General features: G+C 42.6%; 1 protein-coding gene across 1 annotated transcript in view; it reads left to right on the forward strand.

Moving 5' to 3' along the window:
• The first annotated feature begins 1,228 nt into the window (after positions 1-1,228).
• The window catches only part of TBC1D12 (TBC1 domain family member 12), a 45,729-nt gene continuing 27,563 nt past the window's right edge, over positions 1,229-19,394 (forward strand). The window contains exons 1-2 of the mRNA XM_074830920.1: positions 1,229-2,054; positions 18,773-18,896. Coding sequence (XP_074687021.1) covers positions 1,231-2,054; positions 18,773-18,896 — 948 coding nt within the window. The 5' untranslated portion in view covers positions 1,229-1,230. The remainder of the gene's footprint in view (positions 2,055-18,772; positions 18,897-19,394) is intronic.

The following is a 19,394-nucleotide window of genomic DNA, read 5'->3' on the forward strand; positions in this document are numbered from 1 at the left end:
GCAGGACCTTTGAAGGTTGTTACCAAATGGAGGACTTTTCTGGCCAAGGATTTCCATGGGAATGGCACTTCCCTTGTTACCAGCAGTAAGTATTTACTGTAGGGATACAAAAGTTATCTGTTGGGTTGAGGTACTACCTTTGGTGCTTGCCTAGGATGAGTGATAGCTTACTAGACCTTGCATGGGGCCTATGTTGTTACTGCGTCTAAGAGGACTTGAAGCCCCTTTGCCTTTTCTTTTGCCTGTGACTTTTGGCCTCACTTCCTCACTAGGCAGAGGGGACTGTAGTAACTTGTTTTTTCCTCTGAGAGATGCAGTAGGACACACGTGCTGGGACTTGTCTTCCTACACGCCCTCCATCCACCTCCCCAGTGACAACCGGAGGAGTTTTGAGATCCCATCACTGCCCTGGAGAGGATTCACCCCATGATTTCAAAGTGCCCATCCTATCTCTGTTTCCTTTCAAAAAAAAAAAAAAAAAAAAAAGGAAAAATATAAATAGTGAAACTACGGAGCGCCCTGCGCGTCCCCTCCGTAAGCCCAGGCGTCCTCTGCCCCGGGCTGCGGTCCCCCTGTGCAGCCTCGCCAGGCCGGGCGCTGGGGTGGCCCGTGGGTGCGCGGAGCGGGGGAAGGCGGCCGCGGGCGACGCGGCGTCTGCCCGGCTGCCGGCCCCCGGCGCGGGGGAGGCGGCGTGGCCGAAGCCCGCGGGGGTGCCGCGGGAGGGGGGGTCCTGCAGACTTGCTTAATCCCAGCACGAGTGGGCAGGCGGCGAGGCGCGGAGCTGGCTCGGGGCTCTCCTGCGGCAGCGGCGCGCCGGCGGAATGCGGTAGATGCGGCGCGTCTTTAGCGGGAATACGGTATCGGGGGCGGGGGGAGCGGCCTCCGAGGCGCCGCTCTGGCGGGGAAGATCCGGTCTAGGTGGCATCTCTATGGTCCCGGATGTGGTTGTGCCGGGAGGGCGGGCGCGCTCTCCCTGCCCGGCCTCTCTATGGTGGCTTTCCGGGGGGAAGGGCCGCCGCCGGCGCCACGCGCCTGCGTGAGCCGGGCCCGCCGCCCCCCCGCCGAGGCCGCTGTCCGACGCGGTGAGCGGCGCCGGCTGCCAGCGCTCGCGGCGGCGCCGCCGGTGCGGAGGAACGCGCGCGCCCCGCCCCCCTGGGCCCCCGCCGCGCCGGGGGGGCCGCGCCCCCGCCCCGCTGCGCCGCTGGCATCCCCGGGGCTCCGCGGCGGCAAATGGTGGGGCCGGACGATGCCGGAGCTCCGGGCGGCGCAGCCGTGCTTCCCGCGGGCCGGCAGGAGGCGGCGGCGGCGGAGGAGGCGGAGGAGGAGGAGGACGGGGAGCGGGATGGGAGCCGGGGCTTGAGCCGGCGGAGCGGCGGGCCGGGGCAGGAGCGGCTGCTGCAGCGGTACCTGGCGGCGCTCGGCCCCGCCGCGGCGGCGGGTGGGAAGCGCTGCCCGGAGAAGCCCGCCAACGGGGCCGCCTACGCCGTGGGCCCCCGCGGGAGGATGACCAACGGGGATGTCGGCTTCCTGCTGCTGCCGCCGCCGCCGTCGCCGCCCCCTCGGGCAGGACGGGATGAGCCGGGGCCGGGGGAGGAGGAAGCGAAACTGCAGAACGGGGGCTTCCTCCCCTGCCCGCCCGGCCCGGGGGGCGGCGGCGGCGGCGTCCCCGCGGGAACCGCCTTGGAAGAGCCGCTGAGGAGCTGCCGGCTGCGGAGCGAGGCGGAGCGGCGCGGGGGAGCGGCGGCCGGCAGCCCCCCGCCGCCCCTCGGCCCGGGGGACGACGCCGGCAGCCGGGCGCAGGCCGCCCCCGGCGCGCGGACCTCCTGGGGCCGGGCGGACCCCGCCGCCCTGCCGCCGGCGCCCCTCGGCTTCACGGACGTGAACCTGAACTCCCGCAACACCTACGAGGTGAGCCGCCGCCGCAGCGCCCCGGAGCACCTGCCCCACGGAGGGACGGCGCCCGCGGCCCCAGCGCCGCCGCAGGAGTCGGCGGAGAGGGCCCGGCGGGCGGGCATCGCCGGCGCTGGCAGCAGCTTTGCCGAGTTCTTCACCAGGTAAAGGAGCAGGTGGCGGCGGGGCCGGCACCGGCGCCCCGGCAGCGCCGGGCCTTGAGCCCGGGGTGGGGGTGCGGGGATGCCCCGCGGGGCACGGGCGGGAGGGTCTGCTGGGCCAGTTCGCGAGGGGTGGCGGGGTCGTCTGAGGGACCGTGTCTGGGGTCAGCAAGGTCTTGCTGCTGGCCAGGTGGTGGGCGAGTCCAACCCCGAGGGGCTCTTCGGCCGCCAAGTAACTATTGCTACAGGGAGGAGGCGTCGTTGGGCTGGGCGGAGGGTAATGCGATAAAGGATCTCTTGCTGCTACAAACTATATGGACTTCAAACTGGAATTTGCTTCCTGTGCCAGAGCGTTTCGCTGTCTGAACGAACGCTGGTAGCGATTAAACCGATGGGGGAATACGGTGAAAACTGTTGGTGTTGGAAGCTACGTTCGGGCAATTCTGGGAATCGTCGTGAAAGTTGGAAAGTTTTTGCTACCTGTTGACAGTGTCGGTACAGTTTACTGATTCATTCCAAAGTGTAGTGTGGAAAGCTTCAAGGACTAGGGTTTGTGCCCAAATTAGCCGGGCTTCTGTTAAGTTTTAGCACAAAGAAAAACTGTAGGATATCCAGCTTCATTACCTGGGGACTCTCTAGCATCACATACTACACAGGAGATGCATCTCGGCTGTGATAGTCTATAGAATACTCTGTATTAGTTATGTTCAAAGAGCACAGTTTAATTTCCAAATTTCTAACAGTTTTTATTCTCTAAAACCCTGGGGTTATAGTTATTGTGTGACAGTCACTCTGATTAGCACAGTGGGTCTCTAAGTGTTTTGGGAAGGCAGAATAAGATTAAATCTATTAACTGAAGAATTGATATAGGAGAGGTTTGATCTCAAAGCAGGATCCCAGATTGAGAAATAGGCTCCTTCTGCCAACCCTCAGGAAGGGGAGGATGGATTTCTGCCTGAGGATAAGGATAGTGGCAGTTGCAGGGTAAGTTTGATGCGTCCGCTTTGTTTCAAGGATGGGTTGAGATGTCCCCCTATTCCTGCTGTTTCTTATTAGTGTTCTTCCTTCACACACCCTTTTTTTTTTTCCCTACGTGGTATGTGGACTGTAGTACATTGCCTTCCCTTTGCTTCATTACTTTAACACTTTGACCAGTAACATTGATACTTGTTGCTTTTTGCCCCAGAGAGGTAGCGTGGTGAAGTTCTGGAGAATTTTTCTCATAGAAAAGACTGAACTTGGTGTGCAGTAGAAGTTGTTGTCAATATACAGTGATGTTTCCTGTTTTCAGTGAAGACTTGGGTAATACATGGAAAAAGTTAATTACTTCTATCATGACAAAAGCTATAGTGCGCAGTGAAAAAAAGGATATGCCAGAGAGCCAATTTCATAGCCCCTGACTGGCCCAGCTGGCTGTGCCTCTTGTATACTTGGCCTGGTGACCAATATGGGCCTCAGAGACTTTACATTCAGCTCTGCCTATATGTTCATAAAAGTGCCATAGTTACAGCTGATTTCATCTGAGCAGCCAAAATGAGATCTTCTAATAAGAACCACTTTTACTGATTTTTTTTTTTTAAAACAAACCCAAACTTCTCTTCCTTGATAGATCTGTCTCTAGATACAGTAACACTAGAGTTCATAGTCTCCATTGCTTAGAAAAGTGGTCATAAAACTTTCTTTTCATCATTTTTTTGAGTAGTTAGTTCCTGTCTTCTGAACTATTTCTGATACTTTAAAAGCTTAGACTTCTCACTTTTTTTTTAAACTGCTCAGATTCAGTCAAAACTGACAGCTGCTATTGTAAGTGGATTTTTCTCTGGTTCTTAGAGAAGTACCTTGGCTCTCAAGTAATGAGAACTCAAATCATATAAAAATTGTCCTGTGATTGCACATTGGTGGCAACTATACTTCCTTGTGAAGCTTCTAAGCAGATGGTTGCTTGTATTTTTGAATGAGCACAGAGCCATAAATGATGTTGCTCCCCAAAGTTTTAAGTTGTACCCGGTGGCTGTGTTCTATCGAAAGTACTTGCTAAGAGAGAACAACTCATTCATGTTTTGTCAGAATGCGTACCTGTTCCCACAGTGTATGAGAAAAGATACTGGATGTGCTAAACATAGGTAGCTCAGCAGCCTGGAGCATCTTATATAGGATGTTTCACACTTGTAATGAATGCTCTTCGTCTAGTTTACAAACTATCTAAATTTTGGTAGCTCGCATAGTTTTTTCTAATAGTCATAATTATATGGAAATTCTTTTAAAAAGTAGACATTTCTTGCTGTTATTTAAAAACTGAGAGAATGCAAATGGGAAGTCCTACTGCCCTCAGTGTGAAAGCTTCGTTGTTGTAATTGCCTGGTCAGACAAACTGTTTGGTCATGGCAGATCTGGGTTAGGAGGCTGCTGTTTCCAGCTGCTTGTTCCCAGCTCTTCAGTTATCAGACTGGCCTGCTTCACAGTTCTTTGAAATCATCCATGTTAATTGTCTGTCTTCATCTCATTGAACCGTAGGAGAAACCGATGACGTGAGGTAGGGGAAAAAGCAAGCGGCTGTCAACAGCAGCATCTTACTTGAGCTCTGTGACAGGAAGAGTGGCTGTGCCCTCAAGATTATTGGTAATAATTATCCTAAGGTCATGCGAAAGTTTACATCAATGATTAAAACTTTTTTTCCAGGTAAGTATTAGGTGTAATATTTGGCCCTGGGATCTTAAGTTGTATTTATGCCAAATTACTAACCCTGACAAATCAATGCTAACAACTTTTAACTGAAAAATAATTGGTTTTGCTATCTCTTTGTTCTACATATGTGTTTCTCCCAGCATGTGAAGTGGGATGCCTCAAGTAAATCAGAGGTATGTGGAGCAGAGTGCCATGGCAAGGAAAATTGCATGACTGTGGTCACTTGTCTCCACTGTGCTACTGTTATGGTCAGAGTATTAAGTAGTTTCTTGAAAGTCACCTGTCACTGCTTCATACTCCTGTGTATGATTCATAATACAGTCATACATGGGCACTGTTCTTATGGTTTGTGGTCTTACATAGCAGCGTACAAGTGCAACGTTCTGTTCTTGGATTATTTGATCACTTTTGGGTAGCCCCAGTGGATTGCTATTGGGTACAGAATGGTTCAGTGAGCAGGAATGTTGTGTGGACGATAGAATTAAAGCCATGATGATTACCTTGATTGCATTATGCTTTATCCCACAAAGCACCACACACAGAGCAGAACAGTAAATCAAAAAGGGCAAGCAGCAGTGAGTATTCCAGGGCTCAGATAAAGCCACAGTGATTCTGAACCTCCTTTAAAGATGAATTACACTTCATAATTCTACATGTATGTACTGGGCTTGTGTACTGTTCCTTTCTGAATTGTGTATTTACTGCATAAATTTAGTTATCTGGTAGTTGGCGAAGTTTCTCATTCCTGGATTCAAAGCTTACTGCTGATAACAGCAGTGATATTTACTTTGTTGTAGTAAAGCATCATTTTCCCAAATACTTGTTCTCCAGAATTCATTTAACAAGTTTTCCTGATAAAATCGCGGAGAGCTTAATTCATAACTGACACTTCTCATAGGTCTTTATGATGTGCTGTGAGCGATAGGTGTAAGGGGTTGTAAGCATGTATGGTAGTTGGCACACATATGCTTATAAAAACTGTCTTTAGTCTCATCCTTCCTCACCCAGAACACTTGTGCTTATTGTTCAGAAGTTTTGAAAAATCTTCACTTGGAGTTGATGCAAGTTGAAGGGAGTCAGTATATGTAGGAACAATGAACTGAGAAATCACTGAAGCCCACATTTTTTTCTCCCTCTTTGTAAACACAGTTCTGTGGTTCAGTAAGTAGGTAGTTCTTCAAAAGCTGCTAATCATCTTGTTCCTACAGATGTCCTTGACAAAGACTGGAGGGTTGCAAAGACTTTCACTTCCCTGAGCATTGTTACTTGTGTACATAGTAATGTCTATAGATCTGTAGTTTATATTTCAATTTATTACTAAGTAGCACTTGTAGCTCTTTGAGCTATGTAGGCATATTCCTAGCCTACAGTTACATCTTGTGACTGTTTAATACCACAATCAATGTTTCTCTTTGTATACAGAGCTTGTCTGTTTCACAAAACAGCATGAAACTTCAGGGGATGTACTGTGCATCTATGGGGAAGAAGTCTGTTTTGTGGGGTTTTAGTCAAAAATGAGAGTCAAGTGGGGAATGAGCTGTCCTAGTTGCGACAGATCTTCTAAACCTTCTGTTTGTGTAAAGATCAAAGAACAGATTGATGGGGGCACTTCACGATGCTTAATTTGTATTTTTATATTGCCTGTGCCTATATCTTGGTCAGTTCTTGCTGACATCCTGAAAGACTTGTGTGTGTGTTTTTTGATTTTTTTGGGGTTGATTTTTCCCTGTCCAGGTAAAAAAAAATGTACCGAGTGCCTCTAACAGGTCAAGGAAATATACCAACAGTATATTGGAAAGATAACTGGAGAGAAGAGCTAAGGGAATAGAACAGAGCTACCCCCCAGAAATTGGGAGGGCACCCTTTACCCTCCTGTCTTTGTCAGACCTAGTGTTTTGCTTTCTCTAAGCAATCTTGTAACTTAAGTGAACAAATAAATACTTATAATTGATTTGGATTAAAGCTGACTGGAGAAAGTAGGCAAGAGCACCTGGACCCAAATCTGTGACTTCAAAAAGTCTTCCTTTTTCCGAGTTGGAGACATGATTAACTTGATATAAATAGGAAAAAGCATTCATATTATCAAAATGAGAAGCTTTCTGAAGATTATTCATTCAGTGTTTGCTAAGAATGATTTATTTGTTAAGTTGTGTTGATATGTTGCCCAGTTTCTGTTTCAGTCATATGAATAACAAATATAATGACAACTTCAGTAAATGTAATCTCCAAAGTAAAACAAACTAACAAACTTTGAAGATGGGTGCTCAGCATTTTATTATTTTTTGGCTCCCAACTTTTTAATAACTGTGTACATAGAAAAGTTTACCCAAATTGTATAAACTTTTTATTCGTAAAAAGGTCAAGGAAATAGCTCTGCGTATCTAAAAGTTTTTTTGCAGGTGTGGATCCCACTGTAGAAAATGAAATCTATATGACAGCAGCCTTGTTCTTATTAGTGAATTGGTTCCAAGCAGCTCATGAAAACAAGCAAGTCCTCAAGGTCTATGAGCTGAAAATGCCTGTTTGAGAAAGCTTCATTCTCAGGCCTCATGATGTATAGGTTTTAAAGAGTTTTGTGTTTCTAAAAAGCATTAGGAATGGTGTTTCATTGTAAGCATGTAAGATGCTGTGCACCTATGTTACGCTTCTGGCTAGGATGTCTGTTGAGTAGCAAACTGAAGCTAAATTTCAGGTGCGCAAGTTGGAAGAATCGTATGTTGATCTGGATAGGTACCAGATTGCTCTATTGCTCCAACTTCTGTCTGCAGCCCATCTTCCCCCCCACCCCCCAAGCTGACTAAATAGATGTCACTTCGAAGACCTTGGATCCATATGTATAATCTTTATCAATTTAAATTACCCAAAGTATTAGCAGTTTCTCTGCTCTCCTTAGTAGATAGTGTAATATTCTACATTGGTACAGATATTTGCACTGGGAGTTTTATAATCCTAATGGGATTTTTCCTGAAGTAAGTTCTCCTGCTGTAGTTTTTGGGGCATTTTGTGTGTGGTTTTTTTCAAGCCAGACAGCTGAAACTGCTGTTCAGTGTGCAACAAACCCTTGGAGTCATAGCTTGTTTCGCTAAGGGGTGTTTTACAGAGGCATTTAAACTTAACCTGAAAGTGTCTCTCCCCGCCATTTTGCAGAAGGCCTTTTTTCATTTGTTGGTCTCTTCTGCTTCTTTTGACACAACTTCTTACAGACTCAATATACTGAGAGTAGTGTGACAAAGTGAATGGGACCTCTCTCTTCTGAATAGGCTATGACTAAAAGGAGAATGTTTTACATGGAAAACAACAACCAAAGGAGGTTACTCTAATCACAGCTGGCCTCTAAGAAAATGGTAGTTTTATGCTTTTGCTCTTCTGGCTGTTCAGTTATTCATTAGGCTGTTTTGTCTTGATTGTTTAAGAATAAAAAAGGAGTTTAAGCGGTTTGATCACATTTCATTCACATGGATGCAAAAATTGTTGTTTGTCTCTTCAGTTTCTGGTAACTGCTGAGATGTTTATGATCTAGATCCTTTTTTATCCCTTATTGGTCTTGTTTGTTGCTCAGCTGGGAAGAGACTAGGTATGTTAGACTGGGTGGTAGGCATTGCTTTAAGCGTCTTGGCCTTGGACTGTGCTGTGCTTCTCAGCCTTTTTATTATTGTTTTCTAAGGAAGTGAAGCTTAGGCAGTTACTGCCTGATCTCTCTAATACTGCAGCCTGTTAGCCAGGTCCAGTCAAACTCCTCTGCGAACGAGGCGAATCAAATGTAAAAATCCTACAGGTTTTTGAACGACGGCTGAGCATAAGGAAAACCTGCAAGAGACACTCTGCTAATTTGGCACTGTACTTGGAGAAACCAGTCAGCGGTGCAATCCACCTGCAGAGCATGTTGCTTGTGGCCCAGCATTGGGGTAGCAGTGTGAGAGGTGGCTGTATGTTGTGTGGGTGAATTTATGACTTCAATTAGTAGAAAACTAGTTTTGATGGTCACAGATGAGACTTCTGAGATCCAAACACTCAGACTGGTGTTCTTGTAAATTCCTTTCCTCCTGACTGAAAATAGTATCGGTAGCCTACAGGAGGAAGTTCTTTGCAGTTTTTCTCCATCCTTTGCCAAGGTACTCCTTTATTAAGAGAAACCATGTGCAGTTTCCATTGTTCTATTAGGAACTCTCATTTAATGAGCTTTTGTGTAAGTGAAAGTGTCTCCCTTGATCAGGTAGTATAATAAAAACTGCCTTGTTGGCTCTCCTCACCTAGGGCACTTCCTGTTGATCTAAACAAGCCTCCTGAAGGCCAGCTGTAGGAATAGGCAAACTAAGTGGTTGTCTGGAAGTAAAAGAGAAAAGACACCAGAGATAGAGAGCAACAAAACATCTGTAGCCCTTCTGCCTCTGCTGGAGCCACAGAAATGCCAACTTGCTGCTGCTGCTGTCACTGAGGTCTGGTTTGATATGCTGAGGAAGATGCTATGGGAGAAGGGTGATTGTACTTCACACATCTTACTCATGCTCCAAGAACAGCAGACAGAATTGTTGATGGCAGCTCCTCTGCTTTCTGTAGCAGGGGAAGCTTGGCCCTGGCCAGGTCTCAGACCCTGCAAAAGTCAGTCCTATCTGTATTGCTTCTGTTGCCTGATGCATCCATTAATGCAGGATCTTGTCTGTCTTGCTGGTGGGCAGTAATGAAGCTGTTTGTATGCTGGATGTCAGAATCCTTTAAAAAATCCAAACAAACCATGAACTACCAGAGGTATTTGGGCAGTTGGTAGCTGCGAAACGGGAAGCTGTGGAGATTCCAGAGCACAAAGTATCTCTAGTTTGGGCAGCTGAGGGAACTGGGGTTTGTTTAGCCTGGAGAAGGGGTGACTCAGGGGAGACCTTATTGTTCTCTACAACTACCTGAAAGGAGGTTGTAGTGAGATGGGTGTCTGTCTCTCTTTCCCAGGTAGCAAGTGACAGGACAAGAGGAAATGGCTTCAAGTTGCACCAGGGGAGGTTTAGATTGAGTATTAGGAAAAATTTCTTCACCAAAAGGGTTGTCAAGCATTGGAACAGGCTGCCCAGGGAAGTGGTTGAGTCACCATCCCTGGAGGTGATGGCACTTAGGGACATGGTTTAGTGGTGGACTTGGCAGTGCTAGGTTAATGGTTGGACTGGATGATCTTAACGGTCTTTTCCAACCTGTATGATTCTAGCTTTTTATGATTGTAACCTTTAGGTGTTTTGCAAGTGTTACAACCGGGGACTGGGAGCCCAGGGAATTGTAAAGGTTTTGTGATGCCCTCGGGTTAAATTAAGGTGAAATGACATAAACCGACCAGTTAAAATGTTTTACTTGTGGTAGAAACAATTTAAACTTGAAAAATTATGGTAAGTGATGTGGTCTCTTATTGATAAATCTGTAAGAAAGGGAAGAAAAGGAAGGGAGAGAAAGAGAGTTAAAGAATCTGGATCACCACCCCAGGTTCTAGCGTTGTCTCAGGTCTGGTAATCTTGGGTGGTGGGTGCACACCCAGCAAAGTTTTCTGTCACTTTTTAAAATTAATTTTATTGGCTGATTTGCATACTAGACAGAGAGGCAGGTATTCACAAAATCATTTGCATGAGAGACAAGAAAAAGGTGGAGCATGGCTTCTGCCTGTGTGTTGAGGGGGAATGGGATGCATTAACCCTTTTGTCCAATTGAGTCTGCACCCTACCACCTCTGCCTTTTTCCTCAGTTTTTGTTCGCGCTTCTATACACCCTGCGGTTCCCTAGGCAGATAGTTCATTCCTTAGACTAACCACAAAGGCCACAATTTGTCCTTGAGGCTTTCCGTGTCGATGAATGTTTGAGGCATTAACTCCTCAGTTCCTCACAGCAAGTTGCTTGCTGTTCTTCAAATTCTGTAGGCAGCTGAGTGGTAGGTTGGGAAATATTTTCCTTGCTTTATAAAAAGCCATCAGGCAAAACTGAAAGAATCAGTCTCTTGCATATTAATATCAGCTGTCAGATCAAAAATGGATTATTGAGTTTTGTAGTATTTCTGCAATTTATTACTGAAGCAGTGACATAAAATATATTGTGAATTGCTAGCCACAGCAGAAACCTGATACGTGGAGTGGCTACAAAAGTAGCACAGTAGTACTTTGTAGTACTACATTACACAGTTGAGTAGTGGACAGGCACTCTGGAACCATAGGGAAAAATTTTAACTGAGGCCTGACCAGGCTAGTTGGAATAGTAAGCATCACCAATTCTTGGGACAGTCTTCAGAATAAAACTCTGCCATGTGTTTGAACTTACAGTTCACGGTCTTGTAGGCTGTGTCAAAGGCTGAAAATCTTTCTCACCTTTGTCTTGAAAATATATATTGTATAGGAACATTTGGACTATAGGTATAGGGACTGCCTTGATAAAGCTGGTGGTTTTGCCTTAACTCAGAGTGAGTCACTACTAGAACAGTTTAGCTTCATTAGGCTTTACTTTTGTGAGGTACCTTGGTGAGCTGATGAAGAATTTGCTTTTGTCAGGAAACAAAGGGAATGTCTCTTCCCTGTTTCTGGTATTTATTTGATCCTCTGTGAGCTGCTGTAGCTCATTAAGCTGGTGAGTGAAAAAATGTGGATGGTTTTCTGTGGGATTAGTGAGTTGAATTGACTTGCAAGGTATGGAGAGTCTTGGAATCAGTGCAGCCGAAGTGAGTGTAGGACATTACTGGTGCGAGGAAGAGAAATGGGCTTCCCCTTAGTGGAGCTGAAACAGCTTAACTGTTATGTGCAGGTCTGGGAGGAAGGTGTTGCTGCTTAACCAGCTGTGGCTTTGCTGGAGTAGATATTCCTGGCCGTGCAAGAAATAGCAGGATATCTGTAGTCATCTGGTAGAAATTCTCTTCTTCTTGCAGCTGTGACCTAGGATTTTGGTTTAGATTCTGTGGTCAAGTGACATTTGGTTATTACAGAAGATTGACTATAATGTTTGGTGTAGTGTCAAAATAGCTGCTCAACTGCCTGATTAAATATGAAGATGATAGAATAGTTTGACAGAGAGCTCCGTTTTGCTAGTTCACTCTGAAAAGTAAAGGTGAGACCACACCGATTATCTTCCTTTACTCTTTTTGTATTTCACCATTCTGAAACTTAACCGTGTCTGTTACCTTGCATATGTGTCTGCTTGTTCACATACATTTTTGAGTGCTTGAACCTGTTTGTAAAGCTGACCTGTGCAACAGCTCTTTGTTAAGTGTATAATGTAGACTGTTAAAATACTGTTTGCCATTAAGTGTTCTGTACAAAGCGTTCTGTAATATTGCTAAACACTTTCAACTCTTAAAACTTCTCAAGTGTTTGTGTACCCATAGTAAAACTGTTTTGCTAGCAGTTTGTAAAGCCACTTTGGGACTGGTATCAACTAGGAGCTTGAGCAATAGGGTTGATATAATTTAGTATCTTCAGTGCAGTTCCACAATAGTTCTGTTAATCTTTTTGTCCTCACTAAGAGGCCAGAAACCTCCTTCTTCCCTGCTCCTCAATACTTAGCAGCTGCTACTTGACAGTTCATTAGATTTCAGGTATACCTAACTGTGGCTGAGGCTTTAGTTGACCAGTAATATCAATGGAACTGTCATCGTTTCAATAAAAAAAAAAATATTGCAAGCTTGGTCTTGCTGAAGATGCATGTTCTTTGGTTAGGATTTGTTTCCTTATTTTAATTTTTAGGGAGGATGAGGGGGAAACAAAAAACTTGCTTGTATTGCACTTAAGACTAGTTTTAGAGTATTACAGATGCAAACGTTGAAGTTCCTTTGGGGAGGGTGGTTTGGGGTATTCTTTGAGTTGTCCTGGTGTGGAGAGAAAGAAGAGGTCTTTGTACTGCTAAAAGGTGCTAAAACTGGAAACATTCTGCAATAGATCTGTGTTTGGGGGTAGCAAAATTTAAAGAGAAGCTCGTATCTAGCTTCTCCTTGTAGCAAGGGGGTGGAAGGTGTGGACTGTAAAATTGGTTGGGTGACCTCTCCTCCACCACAGGGCAGAACTTGAAAACTTCTGCTCAGAGCAACTGTATAAATGTATTGAATCAAAATGAGTTGATCTTATTCTAAGTGATTGAAACGAAAAATGTAGAATGTGTAATAAATTCTAAATTTATTAGTGTTCTAAATCTCCATGTTAATAATTTAAAACTAAGCCTAAAAACACTTGCATATTAACATACAATTTAAGGTTGAAATGTGAGAATAAAGGATGAGTTGGAAAGTATATTTGTAAAGTAGGGGGTATTTACTCTTAATATTTTTGTTCCTGTCACTTTTCCAGCCATAACTACTAATGTGAGAAAACACTTATGAGCATGTAAAAGTGTGCAGGAGCTATTTACTCAATGTCATATAATTAAAACAGTGGGCAAGCAGTGACACCCTATCCATTGATCAAAGAAATAATTATTGTGTGCCTCTGAACATACATTGTAACTTTTTAGACACTTTTTTATCCCTCCTACAAATTGTGTACTCTATATAACAGTTTAAAATGTAGAAATAGAATCGTACTTCTATTGCTGTGCAAGCTTTGTAAGTGGCTAACCAAAAAGGTTTTATTTCCTTTTAATGATTCATTATTTATGCTTAGAGTTGAGTTACATTTGTTTCTGTATGTGAATTATTGAAAAGTCTTGTTTAAAGCAGAGGAGCTAGTAGTGTAAAATCAAGCCATGTTTTTTCTGCTATTATTTCCAAATTGTTGCACGTAAGACCTTAACAGAATGGACAAGACTTGAGTATGAAGAAAAATTCTGTTGTGTTCTTAAGCAGCTTTCACATTTTATACATGGTAAAAACACACAAATGTGAATGTAGTAATTCTTGTTATGTACTCAAGTAGTCATGAAGGAATATGAAATCACAGGCTTGCAGGAGTCTTCAGAATTTGTGCCGACTGTTCTGAAAGTATGGTTTTAAGTCAAATTATTAATTTTAATGCTATACCAGTAACAATTCGTAGGATATACCTCTCCTAACTCCTCACTGATACAGCTCTCTGGATAAAGATTATTAGGTATGTAAGTAGTTCCCTTATCAGTTTGTCTTTCAGCTAATTCAAATTCCAGCAAATTTCAAGCATAGACCTATTTTGTATATATAGGAAGCTTAGTTAAAAATTAGCATAGGGATGGAGCAAGAACAGACTGTGTGCACGAGTAGAACTCTAATCTTTCCAGAGACGCAAAATCAGTTGTGGTGTAATACATATACAGGTTTTAATGAGTTTTGTTACTTCATATTCTTTTTACAAATTCTGAGATTTTATTGGAAGCAGTGGATTTTTAATGTACTTTAGTGACTGAAGAGAAATGCAACTTCCAGGGTTTTTAACTGCATTTTTGTAACTATATTTAAAACAAACAAACAGAAAACCTAGACTGTTTTTTGTCCAAGTCTGCTCATTTGTAGCATTAATTCCCTGCATTCCCCCTCTAAGCCTTTGTGATTCGGGGAGGAAAGGTTATATAGGATAGAGTGAGGATGCTCTTGATGTGATGCTGATTCCTTCCTCTTTGTGTCTTGCTTCCCTGGATCTAATGTGAGACAGTTGTCTTATGCAGTGTCTAATAACAGATACTAGATGCTTAATAAAAAGGAAAATATAATCAGCCCTCACTTCCTTCGTCAGTTCTTGTGGCTTTCAAATCTTGTTTTCTCTGCTTCCCTGTCATAGATCTTGAAAGGTGGATGCAATGAGAAGAAATGATTGTTGGTTGAAAATGACAGTAAACCAGACTGCTATGTGTGTAAAATAAGTCAGAAAAAAATGTTTTGAGTAAGGTTTTTTTTCTAGAAAAAAGTTATACTAGAGTACTAAAAATTATTCAAGTGGTCACTTGTTGGAACTGTTTTATTTGTTGATTAGTAAGTAAACATTTTGAGCAAGGTCAAAGTTACCTTGCAAGGGAAATAAATTAGAGAATAGTAGTCTAGCTTTCAACATCAAGATTTAAACACAGTATTCATTTATTTTCTAAGATAACCCTGCATTCTGAATATTTTATTTGGAAAAAATTGTTTCTTTGGTGCCATGCTTCGAGTTTTGCAAGGATTGCTTTCCAGGGATGTCCACAGTTATTTGTTGTCTAACACAGTGCAGCATTTTGAATTATCCCATTAAAATAATCGCGTTCCGCCTATCCCCTTCTGAGACTTAGTTCTAACTGCATATAGACTTCACCAATTTATCTTAAACAGCAAGAAAAACGTGATTTGAAAAGCAGAAGTGAAGTGGAAACAAGCAATTGCATTACTAGAACATCACATTAATGTCACCTGTGGAAATGGTTAACATCTTTGAATTGCTGTACTATCAGTATGGTGAAACTCTTGCAGTGTGCTGTGGGCACAAGCAGGAGTAGTTGAAGCAATGTTGTTAAGGAAGAAAACTACTCCTTGTAGCTGTTACTACAGCTGTTGTAGTTGTGTGATCATGAGAGCCCATAGGTTTTTGTGTAGTGTCATCCAAACAATGTTAGGAATAGATGTCTTGGTATGTGTCAGTGAGGGCTTCTTATTCTGTGGTGCTTCAGTTATTTTTCAACCTCTTCAGTGCAGCTACTGCAACATTTTTGAGTGTCATTTGAGAGTGTTAACATGCGTTCCAGTGTGGTTACATAAAACTAGCAGGGAAAAAAACTTGCAACTTTTCCGCTGGGTTTTTGTAAACTAGAGCTTAATTCAATGAGCTAATTTTAATACTTCTATCCCACAGATCCTTTCAACAGAAATCATTATTTAGTTTTAAAGTGTAGGCTTCTTTTTAAGGCATTCTGGAGTTTTCAAGTGGATTTTGAGATTCTGTACTAAAATGCTATTGACTTTTCAGTCCATCTCAATGGATGACTTTTCCTGGGATCAGTGAAACTCATGAATATTCTAAGCAGCAACAAATATATCAAATCTAGTACACTTCCTGCAATTCAGTGAATGCAACTTGTAAGCATTCACAGATGCTGTTCCTTAACAGGGCTTTTGTAAGGCTGTACTTGTTGTCAACAACACATCAGATGTGATACTGTTAGCTGCCAAAACAATGTATTAAACGTGTGCTTCTATGCTCAGCAAAGCTTATTTGTAAACCTCCCATTAATTTCTCTTGGATTAGAATTCTTATGTGAGGTTTATTCTGACATGACATAAAGCTTGACCAAATTTTTGCCTTCGCAAGAAACAGACTTCAATGAATATCTACCCAATAAAAGTAAAATTGTGTATTTTCACTTACACATTCATAGAAAGCAAAACAAGCCTTTGCTTAATTCAGTACACCAAAGAATATTAAGCACCCCCCCCCCCCCCCCCCCTCAAGATTCATTATGGTGGGGATTATGTTCTGGAAGGTTTGTTTTAATATTATATTTGTTTAAAAAAAATTTTAAAAAAATCAAATTTTGTAAGAGCCTTGAGCATCCTTAAATATTTTGTACAGAAATATTTAAGTCTTCTGTGTGTTTACATGTTTTTCCTTTTTAAATCTACCAGCTTCCTGGTTAATCATCAAACAGCTTTGATACAGTGACAGATTACCATCAATGTTAAAGGCATACATACATCTTTTTAGCTTCCACAAGTGCTAGAAGCAGTGAAGCTGAACTGCTAGGTAATCCTGGTGGTATTCCATAGTATGTGCAGAGACTGGATGGTTATGGGTATCCATAAAGATAGGATGCATGAACTGTTTTGTATTTCATACTCCAGAGTGTATCTTCCTGCATACCTGCCTTTGGGGAAAAAAACCTCTTCCATTTAAGTTCAAATACAGCTGCTTGCAGTAGTTGCAGATTTAAGGTCAAGGCTGTAGTGTAGTATTTAGTGACATGTTGGTCTTTAGAATACTTTGTCTTGTTTTTGTGATGATTCTTTGAACACTCCTCCTTCCCTCCTGAAGACAATGTAAAGCACTGTGAAAGGTGTCCTGTACTTGTGAAATGAGTCTTTGTTACTTATGTAAGTACACATTTTACTTTTTTTTTTCTTTTATGGATGACCTGTTCATTTCACTAATGGTATATAGTCCTGGGATTGACTGAGGACAGTGTCTTTTAAAGATGTTGGTACCATGGCTGGGCTTTTTCATCAGCCCCTCCTTTCAGGTCATGTGTCAGAAACCGCTAGTTTGGTGTTCTGGGTGCTTACTTTTCTTCCACAGGAAGGGACTAAGATATTGCAAGTTTCCCTGATGGGGACAGAGTTGTGGGATGCATAGATCACAACCAACTAGAACACCTTGTACTAATTAAGCTATTAACAGCAGCAACAGCTTGATTCCATTAATGACAGGTAACTATTCATACAGTGCAAGCAATTATTTCCAAACATGCTTACTCAGTTACTGGGCTGGAACAACAGCTGGGAGACCTCCACAGAGGTATTGATGTACCAGCAGCTGCTATGTGAACATTCAAAAGAAAAATCTCTCAAGGTGCTCTCTTTCATCAGGTGTGCATGTAATCCCACAGTCCCTGTCTGCCTATAGCAGCTGCTGCTTTCTTGAATGCAGTCTTCTTCCTTTTTTCTTTTTTTTTTTTTTTTAGCAAGGTGTTGTTGATGGTAGTGTGTGCTGGTGGCCTTGGACACAGTGAGCAGAGTCTTGGTGTTCTGAGTTTCATGGTTCTCCTGGATTCTTCAGGACTGCTAGTCTTGAGCTTACCAGTTCTTGGGAGACTTTCATGTTTTATCAGCATCTACTTCTCTCTCCAGCTTGCTGTTTTCTGGTGGCTAGATCTTCAGCTACACACAAGTATCTGTAGAGTCCATTCACGCAGACTTGCACAGAAGGGATTTTTGTGACAGGCATTTGCTTGTTTCCCAAATAACAAAAAACATTCTGGGAACTGAAAAGATAGTTTGTATTTGAAAGCTATACAATGTCTTACAAACACCAACAGTTGCTAATTGTAAATCTATGCTGCATGGTCAGAGACCCTGACAGCACTGGAATTTAAGAGCGACTGTGCATTTCTCAGATTGTGGTTGTTGAATCATGCTACGTCTATCTGGGCAAAGCCAAGAGACTCTTCTGTGCACAAACACGAATGCATTCAATTTGAGAAAGAAATGTATTTTAAAATACAGCAAATGCTCTAAGTGAAGGTTAAATCTAGGGATCTCTTTCCAGGGGAAGAGCATGAAAGTACAATGTTAGCTAGTTAGCACTACACAAAAACATCTTCCAATAAAAGTGCTTCGTATTCTGTTTGCTCAGAGGTCAGCTTGTGAGCATCCTAAGAAGTAACCTTACAGATTACTTAACTTTTAATCCGTCTGTGTTTTTCATAAGAAAGTAACTTTCCAATATTCAGAATAACTCATACATAGCATGCTGTGTGGGAGCCTGTGATTTGGAGACAAATAGTACAGCCATGTATTTAGACAAATGGTTGCTAATATGATCTTGTGATTATTTGCTTTCTAAGAATTAATAGAGCGATGCAGTCATCTGCCTGTTTGAGTGTAATTGCTTTAGGCACTGGCAAAGGTTATCTGCTAAACTGAAGCTGTGTGCATCTTCCCTAGTTTTCTAGACCATGTCATGAAAATTGGAGGTGTGAGGATTGCAGAAAATGTTAGTAGAAGTTCACCATTTCTTTTTGAAATCTGTAAGTTACACAGTGATTTCCAGCTGTTTTCTTTTCAGTCTCCAAATATCTGCATAAGATACACTAAAACAAACCCCAAACAAAAGCCTGAGACCTGTTGCATGCTGCTAACTTACATTTAAGAGAGTGTCTGGTATTACTAAAGGAGCTCTGATACTGCATAAAGTAGCTTAGAATTAGAGGTAAAACTGAGTGTTAAGTACAAATATATTAGAATCAAAGCACCTGTGATGAAAGCTGCTCCACTTCAAGTTAATTATTTTAAAGTATAAGAGAAAGCTAAGGTAGAACACTATGCATTTGCTGAGCAGTAAATCTCTCCAGTGGTGAACTTGGTTTAAAGAAATGTTAAGTGACTACAAATATACTTTGTTTATATGCTTATAATAAACAAAAAGAAAACTCTCCTCTCTTTTCAGAAACTTTTTCACTAAAAGGACGAAGGAACTCAAACCTGCTGTCCAAAGTGCTCCTGGTTGGAAGTTGTTTGGAAAAGTCCCACCCAGGGAAAACCTTCCAAAAGATTCCAAAATCATTCAGCAGGTGAGTAAACATCATGCAACTCTAGATACAAAACTTGTAAAAATTAATGCATGGATATTGCAGTTCTCTGCTGTTATCATGATGTTGTTACTATACAATCATAGAGTGCTCTGGGAAGACTCTTTTGGAGCTTTGTCTAAAGAATAGTAGTTACTGTGAAGGAGTGTGAGTTTTATGATTAATACATTCTTCAGTACATCTCAGTGCTTATAAAAAAGTGATACATGTTCAAAAAGCATTTAAGCTGTTTAGGTCAGAACACCAAAACTTATATTTATTTCCTGTAAAATTTTGCAATATTTAACATGATATGCTACAATTTTTTTTAATGGCAAAGTGATTGTGAAATACTCTAGGCTTCCTTTATGAAGTTCAGTTCTGAGTTACTTTTGCCTGTTTTGTGCAATAAAACTATAGTCATACTTGTATATTCAGTTTTTCTTCAAACTAGGTATTAATCTAGTAGAATTTATCCTCTTAAAGCATTCTTTGATAGTC

The sequence above is a fragment of the Strix aluco genome, chromosome 7 (genome assembly GCF_031877795.1).
Source record: "Strix aluco isolate bStrAlu1 chromosome 7, bStrAlu1.hap1, whole genome shotgun sequence".
In the NCBI taxonomy this organism is placed as follows: domain Eukaryota; kingdom Metazoa; phylum Chordata; class Aves; order Strigiformes; family Strigidae; genus Strix; species Strix aluco.